The 17,143-nt window shown below is 43.7% G+C and overlaps 1 protein-coding gene across 2 annotated transcripts in view; it reads right to left on the minus strand.

Moving 5' to 3' along the window:
* TTC8 (tetratricopeptide repeat domain 8) overlaps positions 1-17,143 on the minus strand; it is a 65,744-nt gene that overhangs the window by 16,493 nt on the left and 32,108 nt on the right. For both annotated transcript variants that reach the window (XM_030213766.1, XM_030213767.1), the window contains 4 exons: positions 12,047-12,132; positions 11,648-11,735; positions 6,651-6,761; positions 216-352 (listed from right to left, as the gene is read on the minus strand). In XM_030213766.1, the coding sequence (XP_030069626.1) occupies positions 216-352; positions 6,651-6,761; positions 11,648-11,735; positions 12,047-12,132 (422 nt within the window). The remainder of the gene's footprint in view (positions 1-215; positions 353-6,650; positions 6,762-11,647; positions 11,736-12,046; positions 12,133-17,143) is intronic.

The following is a 17,143-nucleotide window of genomic DNA, read 5'->3' on the forward strand; positions in this document are numbered from 1 at the left end:
CCCGGGGGTGGGGAGGGGTGCGCAGCCGTGACCCGCCCCGGGTGTCAGCTGCCGTCGCTACGGCACTGCTTCTCCCAAATGGATTTAGCAGAATTATTCCCAGCAAACTACTGCTGTTGGAATTACAAAGCACAGAGTTGGACCTGGGACAACTGTGGCGTTTTGCTTACGCACGAATGTACAAAAGCAGACTTAACAACAACAGCTGGGAGCACCTGTAAAACCGAAGAGCTATCTCAGGTTGATCCGAGTAGAAATGGTTGCTTCCAATGCATGCGAGAGCTTCCATGTGAGTGTTATCCTGTTTCAGAACATCTTTGTAGTACTCGGTAGCTGTTGTCATATTCATTTCCTGTTTCCCCAACCAACAGTAAAAGGAAAGAAAAGGTTCATTTTTTTTTTATCACTTTCAAATTTTGGTAATGATTTGACATTTAATATACCTTCAATCAAACTGAATGCAAGTTACACTGCAACTCATAATTCTTTAAATATCTGCGGTCCCACATTCATTCTAAGTCCCCTAGGGTTCCACTTTTTACTGCAATATTAAATTAATGCTCTCCATTAATCTATAATTTCGCTAAGTTTTTAAGAATGGATGATAAAGCATTAAGATCCATGAAGAAGTAGTTGATTTATCCAGTGTACCAAATGCTGTGCGATCCTGCAATAAAGCTGAGGCTTCTTGCTCTGAAAATCCATATGCGGTTTGCCGGGAACTTTCTGCCATACTTGAAATCGTAGATTACTAAATACAATGGCCTACTGAACTTGCTATATAAAAACCTTCAATCAACCAATAAAACTATTGTATTTAATAATCTATGATTTCAAGTATGGCAGAAAGTTCCCGGCAAATCGCATATGGATTTTCAGAGCAAGAAGCCTCAACTTTATTGCAGGATCGCACAGCATTTGGTACATTGGATAAATCAACTACTTCTTTTTTTTAATATATATTTTTATTGAGGTGCAGGACATTCACACTTCAATACAACATATGTATATTCATAACAAAGCAAGAATATAAATACAAAGTGTAGGCTTACTTCATACATCAAAACTGATAACCAGACGCAACCTTTTATAAATGCCAACTCTCTGCCTGCCGCTTTATGCAAACAAAGACAAACACCTAACATTGCAAGCGTCTTATCCACCTTATTTTATTTGTAAACCCCCCCCCCCCCCCCAAACAGTTATCTCCTGCTTCCCCCCCATCCCATCTCCCTCTACCCCCCACCCCCACCCGCTCCTGGAGAAGATTGAGACCCTGCATGTAACACTGCATAAAGCTGCCACAGAGAACTGTACGCCTGGCCGCTCTTTTGCCCAGAGGACTGAAGCCGTTCCCTCTCCCAGCGAGCCATCTGTGTCGTCTTTACCGTCCAGTGGTGCACAGTCGGTGGTTCTTCTGCTACCCAATTCACTAGTATAACTTTCCTAGCCAGCATTAACACCACAGCCACAAAACGCACCTGGGAGGAAAATAGCCCCTGCGCTCTCAAATGTGTTTCACCTCCCAGGAGCAGTACCTTATAGGACCATTCAACTGGAACGTCTAGCATGCGCTCTAGAACCCCCAACCAAAACGTATGGAGTTTCATACATCCCAGAAAAGTATGGACAAGGGTGCCCACTCTTTGTTTACAGCACACACACTTACTATCCTCCCAAAGCCCCATTTGCTTCCCCTTCTCCCTAGTTATAAAAGCACCAGGTAACAATTTAAACTGCATTTCTTGTAAGTTAGCACTGAGTTACTTTGAATGCCCCCGTAAAGTATGCTGAAAGCATTCCCACTGTAACCTCTTCTCCCAACTGCTCCCCCCACCGCTTGGCTAAGCCATCAAAAAAGGATGCCTCCTTCTGCTCTTTGCCTAAGGCATACCAAACTGCAAGCTTATTAGCCTCCTTTGGGACCTGGCAAAAGATCTTATCCAACCAAGAAAAGGTCGGCCCGCAGGTTCTCTTAGAGGTTAATGTCGCACAGTAGTGCCTCCATTGCAAAAAGGGCAAGAAGTCTGCACTTACCCAAACTCCAGGTCTCCTGCACCTGCTGAAAAGTAGGAAAAGGGGCCCCCCCCCCCCCCCCCCGGACCCGTAAAATGTCCCACATACAGACATCCTTTCCGCACCCACGCCTTAAAACGCGTCACTCCCTGCCCTGCCGTGAACTGGGGATTATCAACTGCCACTAAGAAAGGAGAAGGACCCGACGCTCCCCCCAGCCCTCCTCTCCACCAAACCCAAGCGCGCCTCAGCGGGCGAAGCAGGGGATGCAGACCCTCCCTCCTTCCCGCCGGCACCTGCAAAAGATTAAAGACCGAGTGTAGTGATGACCCCTCCTCCCAAATAGACTGCGGTGCAAATAAATCAACTACTTCTTAATGGATTTTAAATGCTTTATCATCCATTCTTAAAAACACAGTGAAATTAAGAGACCAACAGAGCAGCATTAATTGAATATGGAAGTAAAGAGTGGATCCCTAGGGGACTCAGAATGAATGCGGGACTGCAGATATTTAAAAAATTACAAGTTACAGTATAGCTCGCATTCAGTTTGATTGAAGGTTTTCATATAGCAAGTTCAATAAACCATTGTATTGACATTTAATAAGAAATAAAAGAATCCATGATTAAGAATTTGACAGAATGGCAGTGATTTCACATTAACCTTATAATGAAGAGCTTTAAATGCAGAAAAACAATTGCTTTCTTGCTATGTCAAAGACTGAGGAGGAAAAAAAAAACCTGAAGCTACAAACAAACACTATTTAACAGCAACATTGAAAAGGCACATTCTTACTGCAGAGGATCTAAACCAAATAATTCTGTACGACAAAGCATGCACTAAATGCAGCCTGTAATAAAAGCTAAAAGATTTTCTAAATAGATGCCATAGTGATCTGTTTCATATAACCGGGGTAAAGATGCACTAAGAAGGTTTTTGTCATTTTTGGAGGTAATTTTATAGAGTCATTCCCGTGTGCGTACTTGGCCGCATATATACCCATAAATAAGCACCGTGATGTGAAGGTGTGTACGTTACTGATGGGTGTGTGCTTAGACCATTAAAATACACTAATCTACATGCACACGTATGTAATATACAGCCTTAATGTACACCAGCTCTCCAGCAGGAGTGAGTGACCATGCTGACAAGCAAGGCAAGGTGTGGCCTCTGCTACATATGCTGGCAGGTGTCCTGTTATAAGATCACCTATCAAGTGTCTAATAGGAACCTATTCTATGAAGGACAGAAGATGCTTACTTTCCTTTACAGGACACTAGTGTAACTGGACAGACGTAATTAAACTCTGGAATTCGTTGCCAGAGAATGTGGTAAAGGCGGTTAGCTTAGCGGAGTTTAAAAAAGGTTTGGACGGCTTTCTAAAGGAAAAGTCCATAGACCATTATTAAATGGACTTGGGGAAAATCCACTATTTCTGGGATAAGCAATATAAAATGTTTTGTACTTTTTTGGAATCTTGCCAGGTATTTGTGACCTGGATTGGCCACTGTTGGAAACAGGATGCTGGGCTTGATGGACCTTTGGTCTTTCCCAGTATGGCAATACTTATGTACTTTGCTTCTATAAGTAACTGTGCCTAGGTGCTGGAAATGCACATGTACCTTATAGTATTCTTTAAGTTATCGGTATGCCAGTCCCACCCACAGCGTACCTATACGTGCACCACCTACCTGTCAAATACACAAGACATGTATTTACAGACATATATATGCATATGTGCACATTGATATGCACTGTATATACCAAGATTCTAAACTTCTGCATACATATTTCATGCAGAAATATTAGCATCTACCTTATAGAATTACCCTTTTTGTTTATGGGAAAAATGCTTAGTGCATCTGGGCCATGAGAGCTACCAGTACCCGAGCCAGAGTGGTTTTTCTTCTAGAATATTTACAATTTGGAATCTCTTTAAAGACAAGAAATATTACCAAAATACTGAGACTTTCTTAATTAGCACAGTAAACTATTCTTACAATTGTGAAATATTTTCATCCTTTAATAAATTTAAGAAGGATGACAAGGCGGTTTTAATAAGGATGACAAGGCGGAGGTAGGCCTGCATTTTATCCCCTTTTTATCTTCCACAAGAATGGTCCTGTGGTTCCGAAATCAGGGAGTTGAGGTCCCATCATCAATATCTTTGTCCAATGGTCAAAGCTTTACAGTCGACTCTGAAACCAGAGTATTAGGGGTCTTACTTGATTCTTCACTCACCATCTCTTCCCATATTGATCAGCTATGGAAGAAAACACTATTCAAAATGAGACGGCTACATCTTGGCAGACCATTCTTCAACCAAAAAGCCTTTGCACAACTAGTCCAAATGTTAGTCCTACCTCACTTAGATTACTGTAACTTTCTATTTCTTGATATTCAGTGTGAATATCAGAAAAAAAACTTTAAATCATACAGAATACTGCTGCAAGTCTAATATACAGATTGAATAGAAGTACTAGTGTTTCAACTCATCTAAACAAAGCACACTGGCTTCCCATAGCAGAAAGACTCAGGTTCAAAGCTGCTTGTTTAGTTTTTCAAATCTTACGGGGCTTCACCTCTGAACTGCTGACTACGGCCGCTTTGCTATATCTGGTCCAGTCTAACAGACTGAAACAACAACTAATGCTAACCTCACCATTTCAGAAGACAATTCGAAATCAGAAGATTTTCAGTTCTCTATTCCCCTTATGTGGAGTCAAAATATGGAACTCTCTACCTATTCCCATCGGAACAGAAAACAGCTACCTCAGCTTCAGGAAGAGGCTAAAAACCTCTCTCTTCCCAAAGACTGCTTCGTAATAATCCATCATGACTTCTACTTCCTAGTATCATCCATTATCCTTTCCTTGAATGTTTTTAGTCTCTTGCCTTAATCCAATGGTCTCTTAATGTTTCTCATACCTCACAGTAACACTATCTGCTTTTGTCACGTCTAGAATGTAAACCGCACTGAACCCTGGAAAGGGGATATTAGCAGTATACAAGAATTGAATTGAACCTTCTCCTCTTCCCTTACAATGTTCTACGATAGTCCTTGCTAATCTGTGGTCTGCACCACTCAGTACAGCCTATGCCACCATGGGAGGCACTGGCTGGGCCTTTTTTAAGGTATGAAACTTGCCATCCTTACAAAGAATCAATGGAAAACTGCGCAATGATCTTAAGACCAAAGTGTTATGATGAGCAGGAGCCTAGCTTGGGAATCAAACTTTGATGAAACAATTAGTAACCATCAGCTTTACTTACTAAGTGAAGAACAATTATACATGGTGATTACTGTGCCTTAATAAAAGGTAGTTGCCTGTACACATAAGCATCGCCATGATGGGACACACCAAGGGTCCATCGAGCCCAGCACCCTGTCACCGACAGCGGCCAAAAGAACAAGCAATTTGTCCCGCCCATCCTAGAAATACTGTATTATTCCCTCGTCCATTCAATAACATTCTATGGCTTTTTCCTCCAGGAAGCCATCCAACCCTTTTTTGAAGTCCACTAAGTTAACCGCCTTATTTTTCCGGCAGCGAATTCCAGAGTTTACCTACGCATTGAGTGAAGAAAAATTTCCTCCGATTCGTTTTAAATTTACCACACTGCTGCTTCATCGCATGCCCCCTTGTCCTAGTATTTTTGGAAAGAGTAAACGCTCCACATTGACCCGTTCCATTCCACTCATCATCTTATAGACCTCTATCATATCTCCCCTCAGCCGCCTTTTCTCCAAGCTGAAGAGCCCCAGCCTCTTCAGCCTATCCTGATAGGGAAGTCGTCCCATCCCCTGTATCATCTTTGTCGCCCTTCTCTGCACCTTTTTCCAATTCCGCTATGTCTTCTTTGAGGTGCGGTGACCAGAATTGAACACAATACTTGAGGTGCGGTCGCACCATGGAGCGATACAACGGCAGAATAATATCCTTATTTTTGTTTTCAATCCCTTTCCTAATGATACCCAACATTCTATTTGCTTTCCTAGCCGCAGCAGCACATTGAGCGGAAGTTTTCAACGTATCATCAACGACGACACCTAGATCCCTATCTCGGCGTGTGACTCCCAACGCTGAACCTTGCATGACGTAGTTATAGTTTGGGTTCCTCTTTCCCACATGCATCACTTTCCACTTGTTCACATTAAACGTCATCTGCCATTTAGACGCCCAGTCTCCCAGTCTCGTAAAGTCCTCTTGTAGTTTTTCACAATCTTCCCGCAATTTGACTACTTTGAATAACTTTATGTCATCGGCAAATTTGATTACCTCACTAGTTATCCCCATCTCTAGGTCATTTATGAATATGTTAAGTACCAAGTACCAAGCTGTGAACAACCTATAGGGGCTGCCACTTGCCTGGGGGTTTCTTGGCAGACTGCTAGCAGATGATTTGCCAATGCCTTCCCCAGTCATATTTATCCCCAGGCTAAGGCTGGCTACTCATCTACGTACTAAGTGGATGGACAGCTGAGTTGGCCCGAGGCCGGCAACCAGATAGAAATTCCAGCACGGGATTCAAATTCAGGTCATGGGCACAATAGGCTCAGTAGCAATCAACTGTATCTTGATGTTTTAATACCCTACTGTAAATTCGTAAACCTGTTTACAGTAATACTCACCTCCTGAATCCTGGCGATGCCACAAAGAAGGTTTACTTCTCCTGGAAATCGATCTAACCCTTGTTTGAAAAGATTTAATGCTGTTATAGGTTGGTCCAAGCGCGTATATACCTAAAAAATGTAACGCAAAAATACACAATACAGTGACTTTTTATAACCGCCACAATGTTACCTGAATGTAAGTTCCTGAGTGAAAAAACAGGTTATGAAAAAGGAAGACTACAGCTTATGGATAAAGAAAAATGTTTTTAACACCAAGAAATTTCAAATTTTACTTCAAGCCTGCACAAACACTCTATGATTCTGTTATGCTACAAAAGAAATTTGTATCATTTTTAGCAAGTCCATGAAAATTTCTTCTTCCGGAAACTGATTTCTTTTAGGCATCTCACAAATTCTGGGGTCCTTTTACAAAGGCGCGCTGAAAAATGGCTTGAGGCCGTGCAGGCGCAGGTTTTGGCCACACACCGATCCATTTTTCAGCACACCTGTAAAAAAAGGCCTTTTTTTAAACATTTTTGCCAAAAATGAACGCACAGCAAAATCAAAATTGCTGCGCATCCATTTTGGATCTGAGATCTTACTAGCAGCCATTGACCTAGCGGGGTAAAGTCTCACGAGGTAACCGGGCAATAATGACCTACACGCATCAAATGCCACTTGGTGCGCGGCCAAAAAATACTTTTCAGACACGCGCCAAAAATGAAATTACTGCAACAGCCACACGGTAGCCAGGCAGTAACTCCATTTCAGTGCATGTTGGGCGTGCGTAGACGCTTACACAGCTTAGTAAAAGGACCCCTATATCTGTAGAAATGATTACTGCCTCTTTTTTGCCATCATTTTTAAAATCTGAATTATATAGAAGGGGTTGCTTTATTCCATCGCACCTGTTGTGCTCTTCATTCATAGACTTAGGTATACTGTCGTGTCAAAACTGATGCCTAGTCAATGTGAACATTATCTGAGATTCAGCTTTTTTTCTTTTTAGCTCCCTCTCTCTGGAATTGCCTTCCTAAAACTATTAGATTGGAAGAATCGTATATTAAGTTTCGCAGACTTCTAAAAACACATCTATTTCAGAATACATTTGAAAGTAATCTGGGATGAAAAAGGGGAACATGGGCAGAATGAATACGCAGTAACAAATCATATGTTTGCTATATAAACTTGTTATGAATGGATTGTCCACTGATGTTTTTACTTTTTAGAATGGATGTTTTTAGCTTGCTGTGCTTTCCTGTCAAATTAATGGAGTTCTTATATGTTGTTTTAAATTTGATATTTTATTAAGATGTAAACCGTTCTGGTTTGTGTATGCAATAAGAAACGGTATAGAAAATAAATAAACGATTTTCAGGTGCACCAATTGTTTAACTTAATGAGGAAATTTGGTTTTGAGCCAGTTACAACTCAGGCCTCTGGCTAAGAAAAGAATCACATAAAGTGTTCCTGCAGATGGGCTACATTTTAAATAGAAGAGTGTGTTTGCCCCATGGTTTACCTGACTACAGGAAAGTGAGAGTCAATAAATGAGTGCTAGGATAATAAAAATGCATCATCTACAACTTATTTGTTGTAAGGAGGTTGGAGGGCCTAAGCAGGTCAGGAGGAGGTATGGGGCCAGACTACATTCCCCACAAGGCCCTGAGAGAAGGAATCGGGGGGGGGGGGGGGGGGGGGGGGGAGGTCCCAAACCCCGGGAGGGACACCACGGGGGAGGGAGGGGGAAAAGGACTGGAAAGAGCAGCTGTTTTGGCAGACAAGGGCCAGAAGGGGGAGCCGTGATGACAAAGCTCAATTCCCTTGGGTCAGAAATCAGTACAGGATTCCTCCCACCTGGGAGGGGGAGGAGGTCTCTAACCAACAAACTAGCAGAGAAGCAGAGTTAATGGAGTGCTTGGAGGAAGGAGAGTCTGGAGGGCCCAGCACACCAGGTTTGGAGGAACCGGTTGAAATGAACTGTAATTGTACTCTGGGGCAGAGTTGCAGGGACTGAAGGCAGTGGGTGGTCACAGGAGTCAAGTAGCTGTGTTGTGGGAGGTGTACTGCCATTCTGCAACCACCCAAGAGGAGAGACTTTTAAAGCTGAAACCCAGGCGGTTGGAACCGGGAAAACTTGGATTTAAAGGGAAGGTTTTTCCTTTTTGTGTTTTGTTTTGGAACTGAATGGGACCTTAACCCCTTTGAACTGAGATTTGTGGAGGAGGGGAAATAAACTGCTTTGAACTAAAAGCTGTGTTGTCTGGAAGGACTTTGTTTTTGGACTGCTGAAGGGAGCCCACCATACCCCTGAGGGTTTGCTACCAGGATTACAGTTATTACATTGTTCACCCTTGATTTTAATAAGAGGGTAAAGAAATAAAGCCTTTTACTGCAGATGACAAGCGCCATTATCATGGTCTGATCTGACATAGAGCCCTTCTTCAGATAATGCTTTTTATAAGCAGGGAAACAGCAGGTGGCATTAATATGTCAGATATAATCTAATCATTTCATGTTAAAATAGGTGCATCAACTAATAAATGATGCATTTACCTCTAACGTATGCGGCATCTGTCTTGATTGAAAAGCGTCAAAGGCAGAAATAGCAAGAATCAGCTGAACAGGCTCAAAGGGCCCTTGATTCTCAAAGTCAGGCCTCTTTCTTCTCTAATAAGGAAAGAAAGTTCCATCCTGCGGAGCAAGGATAGGCCCACTGGCTCTTTCCATTATGCTGTAAAAGTCCCACAGAGAGGGAGCTAAATGACAACAGCAATTAGGATAACTTTAACAAGCCAGAAAGACTGGGGGGGGGGGGGGGGGGGGGGGGGGGGGGGGGGGCACCTGCTTCCACTTCTGTTTCTCTGCCTGACTAGGAGCCACTATGGCTGAAAATTCACTGGCTTAGTAGTGTTCAGCAGAAATACTGTGGCGTTCTTTTACTAAGGTGCACAGAAAAATGGCCTGTGCTGTTGTAGGTGCAAGTATTGGACGCGCAGGTCCATTTTTCAGCGCACCCGCAAAAAAAGGCCTTTTTTTTTCCTTTTTTGGCCGAAAACGGACGTGTGCCCAAATAACAAAACTGGCGCGCATCCATTTTCGGCCTGAGACCTTACCACCACCCACTGACTTAGCAGTAAGGTCTCACGCGTTAACCAGGCAGTAATCATCAGCGTGCGCACACTGCAGATTACCGCTTGGTTAGCGCCACGCGGTAGAAAATAAAACATTTTTTCTGCCGCATGTATCAGATGCGTGTAAAAAAATGGAATTACCGCCCAGGGCATGTGGTAGTCGGGGAAGTAGTTCCAAATTGACGAGCGTGGGATGCACGTAGGTGCCTACGCAGCTCAGTAAAAGGGCCCCTGTATTTGCAACCTTCAGAGAGGAAGAGATCTCATTACAGAGAGGAGGGGAGGGCATATGCTGTGAGCAGTGTAGACAGCAATGTACTATAACAGAAATATAGTATCCTTATGCTCTTCTTTACCATGCTCAAGTTTAAAAAAAAAAAATGAATCTTAGTAGGTTCTGATACCTCTTAAAGCTTGAGTAGAGAGGTGTGGTAGCCGTGTTAGTCCACTTTTAAAGGTAATCATCAATAGAAATAAAACATGGAAAAGAAAATAAGATGATACATAGTAACATAGTAGATGATGGCAGAAAAAGACCTGCATGGTCCATCCAGTCTGCCCAACAAGATAAACTCATATGTGCTACTTTTTGTGTATACCTTACCTTGATTTGTACCTGTCCTTTTCAGGGCACAGACCGTATAAGTCTGCACAACACTATCCCCGCCCCCCAACCACCAGGCCTGCCTCCCACCACCGGCTCTGGCACAGACCGTATAAGTCTGCCCAGCACTATCCCCGCCTCCCAACCACCAGCCCCGCCTCACACCACCAGTTCTGGCACAGACCGTATAAGTCTGCCCAGCACTATCCCCGCCTCCCAACCACCAGCCCCGCCTCACACCACCAGTTCTGGCACAGACCGTATAAGTCTGCCCAGCACTATCCCCGCCTCCCAACCACCAGCCCCGCCTGCCACCACCGGCTCTGCCACAGACCGTATAAGTCTGCCCAGCACTTTCCCCGCCTCCCAACCACCAGCCCCGCCTCCCAATCTTGACTAAGCTCCTGAGGATCCAAGATGATACCTTTTTTTATTGGACATAACTTAATACATTTCTTGATTAGCTTTCGAAGGTAGAAGGAAGAAGGGCAACCTTCGAAAGCTAAATCAAGAAATGTATTAAGTTATGTCCAATAAAAAAGCTATCATCTTATTTTCTTTTCCATGTTTTATTTTGTTTTATTTCCATTGATTACCTCTTAAAGCTTGTGAACCGTCTCCTGAAGACACATTTAGCCAATCAGGTTTTCAAGTTCACCACAATGAATATGCAGGAGATAAATATGCATAGATTTGCATACAGTAGGTTTATTCACTGTGGTGAACCTGAAAACCCAACTGGCTAGGCATGCTTCAGGAAAGGGCTGGGAAGCACGGGTTTAAAGAACTAACAAATAAGCTCTGGAGACCTCACTTACTGTTGCTTTTTTCTGGTCCTTTCAAAGCACACCATTTACTGAGACTCCACTTTTCACCAAGTTATAATTGCATTAAAAAAAGCAATCGCAGGGGGCAGGAAGTGACGTCAACTGGGAGATGGCTACCTAGCCGTCGAGCTCCTCCACACTTTGCTGCTATTAGCAATCATTAACGTGTCCAGACTGCTTCATTACCGATCTAGATTGACTGCCTGAGGGTCTAAATGCTCTGCGGAGAGGGGGAATCAAAAAGGCAGGCCCGCTGAATATCGCCGGATGGCTGGTTAAGTACCATTTAACCAGCCAGGTGCCATTCACGGGCAGTTAAATGGTTTTAAATATCAGCCGTTAAGAAATATCAGTACAAATGGCTGCTGGTTCCTATGAATAAATCAGCTCTAAAATCACTGCTTTAAGTAAGGTAGTTCAGTGAGATAAGACCAGCCATTGTTCACCTACTTTTGCCAAGTAAAGGAACGTATCTACCATATCTTGATTGCAGAGGGCCGATTTAAACTGCTTTTCAGCTTCCCGGTACAATCCTAACCTGCAGAAACAGTGAAAGAGGAAAAGAATGGAAAAGCAACAAGCTTTCTGGCCTGTGGAGTTGGAACTATATTGGCCTGCCTAAGGATTAACAATCGTGCAATTCTAACACTGCTGGCAAAGCAGGGTGCCGAGTTTAGTCCGATCACAGTCCATAAACTGAAGCAAGAACAAGTAATTGTGAACAATCTAGCGTACTCTTCGGGCAAGACAGTTTCTCGCAGCTGCCACCACTACACAGGTAGTTAGACAGCGGAGGGCAGGGAAAGGTCAGTCACAACAAAAGCAGGAATTTAGAAACTCTCTCCTTACCTGTAATAACATTTCCCAAGCTGCACTTTCCACCACCAGTCCTTGAACTGCGCATATTCTGTCGCGAGAGCTGCTAAATCCAAAGCCTTATAATTAAAATAAACAAAAAACAGAATACACAGTTTATGCTAAAATTTCAGGTTTCTATTCTTATTTTTTAAAGCAGAGTAGAGAGAATTATAAGGATGGGCATAAGGAACATGGGTATAATTCTGACTTTCTTACTGACTCCCTATGTAGTTTTATTAAGCTTACAGAACGATTATTGCATATTGAATATAACATAGTCCCATTTCACCTCTTTTTACAGACACACAGTCAGATTCTGTATAGGTTGTGGATCTCAGATCTGCACATAAACTAGTAAGCTAATCAGGTGCTATCAATAATTGGCAGTCGTTAAGCATTACATGCAGATCTGCCCTACGACCCATTCTAACACATGCACGCCTAAATGTAATGACGTGCAACTCCAAAGGGGGTGTGGCCATGCAAGGGACATGGGTAGGTCGGGGGTGTTCCCAGGATTTAGGCACGGTATTATAGAATAACGTCATTTATGTGCCTAACTGCCATTAGCTGGGTGTCAGAATTTACACCAGCTTATGGCAGGCGTAAACGCTCACGCTCAAAGTCAGGCGCGAGATGCATGCTAAGCTAGTATTCTGTAAAGGTCGTTCCGCACAGAGCACCCTCTGCAAAATACAGTAATACCTCGGTTTTCGTTGACTTCGGTTATCGTCGGTTTTGGTTTTCGTTGATTTTTTTTCTGCGAAACATTTGTCTCGGATTTCGGCGGCGTGCCCATGTGACCTCGCTAATTTTGCGAAAACGCGTTCTCCTGCTCAGTGTGGCGTTGTTTCTCGCGTCTAGCCAAACAATTCCATTGCTTTCCAGTGTTTTTGTGCTTTTTTAAAATTCATATGGAAATAATTGCCTCGGTTTTCGCCAATTGTTTTCGGACGGATTATCGACGAAAACCGAGGTATCACTGTACTGTCTTAGCACGAATCATCCTGGTGCTAACGTTGGCACCTTTTACTGAATTTCCCTCAAAGTGGGGCGTATGCTTTAATACATCTGGTCATAATTATGACTGCCAGTCAGACACAGATGTGCTGCTGCAATGTCCAGAGGGGGAGAAGGGATATACTTTGACAGAATCCACAGAAGAAGCTCCACTTTCTCTTTTCGCTTCTCTCCTCTTTCAATCCATGACTTGAGCTCACTGACATGCATTTAGAATGAGTTTGCCTCTTTTACCTAACGCACTATTGCTGAAGAACTACAAATTGCACATCTTTCAGCTACCACTACCATTAGATCAAAATATGCAAGACATTAAAATCCATCCATGTATCTTGGCTTGCCAATCTTGGCACCGTGCCATGCCGAGGATAAAAATACAGCAGCAAGACACTGCAGATATATTACTTTCCAAATCAAAAGAAACTGCATCTTTTCATAAATATTTAATATTTATATCCTCGTTTGATGTGAACTGACAGATTGTGGTGTAAGATGACAGTTCTGCGGTAGATACATATCACTGGGGAGTTCTCACGTGGTGCACTGAATTTTATGTTGGAAACCACAAAATGTATTTATTTATTTATTTGGATTTTGCGCACACCTTTTTCAGTAGTAGCTCAAGGTGAGTTTCATTCAGGTACTCTGGATATTTCTCTGTCCCAGGAGGGCTCACAATACCTGAGACAATGGAGGGTTAAGTGACTTGCCCAGGATCACAAGGAGCAGTGGTGGGATTTGAACCGGCCACCTCTGGATTGCAAGACCAAGACTGGTGCTCTAACCACTAGGCCACTCCTCCACTCAGCAACATTCCATGTAGAATCACCAATAATAGCAACATTCCATGTTCCACTGCACTAACCACTAGGCCACTCCTCCACTAGCAACATTCCGTGTAGAAGCCTGCCCTTGCAGATCAGCAATGCGGCCGCACAGGCTTCTGCTTCTGTGAGTCTGACGTCCTGCACGTACGTGCAGGACGTCAGACTCACAGAAACAGAAGCCTGCGCGGCCGCACTGCTGATCTGCAAGGGCAGGCTTCTGTTTCTCTGTCCCAGGAGGGCTCACAATCTAAGTTTGTACCTGAGGCAATGGAGGGTTAAGTGACTTGCCCAAGATCACAAGGCGCTGCAGTGGGATTTGAACTGGCCACCTCTCTGGTCTAACCACTAGGCCACTCTTCCACTAGCAACATTCTGTCTAGAATCTCAAATAGTAGCAACATTCCATGTAGAATCTCAGATAATATCAACATTCCATATAGAATCTCAAATAGTAGCAACAGAATCTCAAATAATTTATTTGGATTTTGCTCACACCTTATTCAGTAGTAGCTCAAGGTGAGTTACATCCAGGTACTCTGGATATTTCTCTATCCCAGGAGGGCTCACAAACTAAGTTTGTACCTGAGGCAATGGAGGGTTAAGTGAGTTGCCCAAGATCACAAGGAGCAGTGGTGGGATTTGAACCGGCCACCTCTGGATTGCAAGACCAAGACTGGTGCTCTAACCACTAGGCCACTCCTCCACCCCAAAGAATCTTGTTACTCTTTGGGGTTCTACATGGAATGTTGTGTTACACTTTGAAATTCTGCATGGAATCTTGTTATTCTTTAGAATTCTAGAATCTTTATTTATTTATTTAGATTTTGCTCACACCTTTTTCAGTAGTAGCTCAAGGTGACTTACATTCAGGTACTCTGGATATTTCTCTGTCCCAGGAGGGCTGACAATCTAAGTTTATACCTGAGGCAATGGAGGGTTAAGTGATTTGCCCAAGATCACAAGGAGCAGCAGTGGGATTTGAACCAGCCACCTCTGGATTGCAAGACCAGTGCTCTAACCACTAGGCCACTCCTCCACTCCTACTAGCATTAAGACTGCAGTTACCCACCTAACGTAATGCGTGAGCACCATCGCCAGTTGAATGGCTGGTGTAAATGCTCATGCCTTACTGCTGTCAGTTAGCATGTAACTGACAATATTCTAGAACTTGTGTGCTTAAGTGATAGGCCCGACCCTGACCTCTCCATGCCCCTCCCATTCCACAAGTTGCACGCTATGAATTTTGCACACTCGATTTGTAGAATACTAAGGGACTGCTAATTAGTACCAACTGACATCAATTACACCCAATTATTGGTCGTTAACACCTAACTCTGCAACAATATAATTAAGGGGCCCTTTTACTAAAGGCTTGCTGCATGGCAACCCAGAACACCTGCCAGCCCAACACAGGTGCCGGTAGTTCCGCCCCCTACCGCGCGCCATTTACGGTGCTACAGAAAATTGTTTTACCGCAGCAGTTACCTGGTGGTGATCGGGCAGTGCTGCATGCTGCCCAGTTACCACTGGGTTAGCGTGGGAGACCTTACTGCCACATCAATTCTGGTCGCCGCATCTCAAGAAAGATATAGTAGAATTGGAAAAGGTGCAGCGAAGGGCGACTAAAATGATAGCGGGGATGGGACGACTTCCCTATGAAGAAAGACTAAGGAGGCTAGGGCTATACAGCTTGGAGAAGAGACGGCTGAGGGGAGACATGATAGAGGTATATAAAATAATGAGTGGAATGGAACAGGTGGATGTGAAGCGTCTGTTCACGCTTTCCAAAAATACTAGGACTAGGGGGCATGCGATGAAACTACAGTGTAGTAAATTTAAAACAAATCGGAGAAAAGTTTTCTTCACCCAACGTGTAATTAAACTCTGGAATTCGTTGCCGGAGAAAGTGGTGAAGGCGGTTAGCTTAGCAGAGTTTAAAAAGGGGTTGGACGGTTTCCTAAAGGACAAGTCCATAAACCGCTACTAAACGGACTTGGAAAAATCCAAAATCCCAGGAATAACATGTATAGAATGTTTGTACGTTTGGGAAGCTCGCCAGGTGCCCTTGGCCTGGATTGGCCGCTGTCGTGGACAAGATGCTGGGCTCGATGGACCCTTGGTCTTTTCCCAGTATGGCATTACTTATGTACTTATCAATGGGTGGAGGTGAGTGCTCCCCCTGAAATAGCCACGCGACAAGTGCACACGGGCATTTCATTGTTCCACCTTTTACCCGCTGCGGTAAAAGGGGGCTCTATACAAATCAAAAACACATGCTGACGCTAGCGCAGGGCCCCTTTTAATGCAGCTTAGTAAAAGGGCACCAAAATGCCGTATTTGCTCCTAAAGAACCCACACAAAAAAACAAGTAGAAGATAGCAGGGAAAGACCAACTACTGTAGCCACTGCCTGCGCAGCTGTCAGCCACAGTGTGACCGCCTGCACGATAACTTGGTTGTAGGGGGTGGAGTCAGGAACACAGAAGGGCTCTTAGTTTCTTACCTTCTACCCCACACCATCTACAGATGGACAGGGGAAGGGTCAATCCTTGACATGGTATACGGTAGGGAGGGGGATGAAGGATTTTAGTTTTTCTATTGAAAGGGGATGCCACTTGGGGAGCACAGGGACTTTTTTCAGAATCTTCCAGAAGCACCGACAACTGTTTTAGGCAGCTAGTGCCCCCAAAGGTAAGTTAATTACACCTTAGGAGTGCAACGAACTATAAAAGGGTTATTATCACAATCCATATTAACATAGCAATGAGCTCATTTGCAAGTACTTGCATGTGACATTATATTACCATGCTTTGACCCAATTTATTTTGCATTCAAAGCTGCATGTTAATTCAATTCAATTCTTGTATACCGCTAATTTCCCCTTTCCAGGGTTCAGTTTACATTCTAGGTGAGACAAAAGCAGATACTGTGTGTTACTATGAGGTATGAGAAACATTAGAGACCATTGGATTAAGGCAAGAGACTAAAAACATTCAAGGAAAGGCTAATGGATGATACTAGGAAGAAGAAGTCATGATGGATTATTACGAAGCTGTCTTTGGGAAGAGAAAGGGTTTTAGCCAGGGGCGTAGGCAGCCCTGCCATTTTGGTTGGGCCCAGAGTTAACCTGGGTGGGCCCTTCCCACCCCCTACCCTTACCCCTGTACAATATAGTGTTGTTTTTTTTTAATGACCCAGCATCTGCCCATTTCTCTCTGAACCTCCTCCCCTGGTTCTACCTC

The sequence above is a fragment of the Microcaecilia unicolor genome, chromosome 9, assembly GCF_901765095.1.
Source record: "Microcaecilia unicolor chromosome 9, aMicUni1.1, whole genome shotgun sequence".
Taxonomy (NCBI): domain Eukaryota; kingdom Metazoa; phylum Chordata; class Amphibia; order Gymnophiona; family Siphonopidae; genus Microcaecilia; species Microcaecilia unicolor.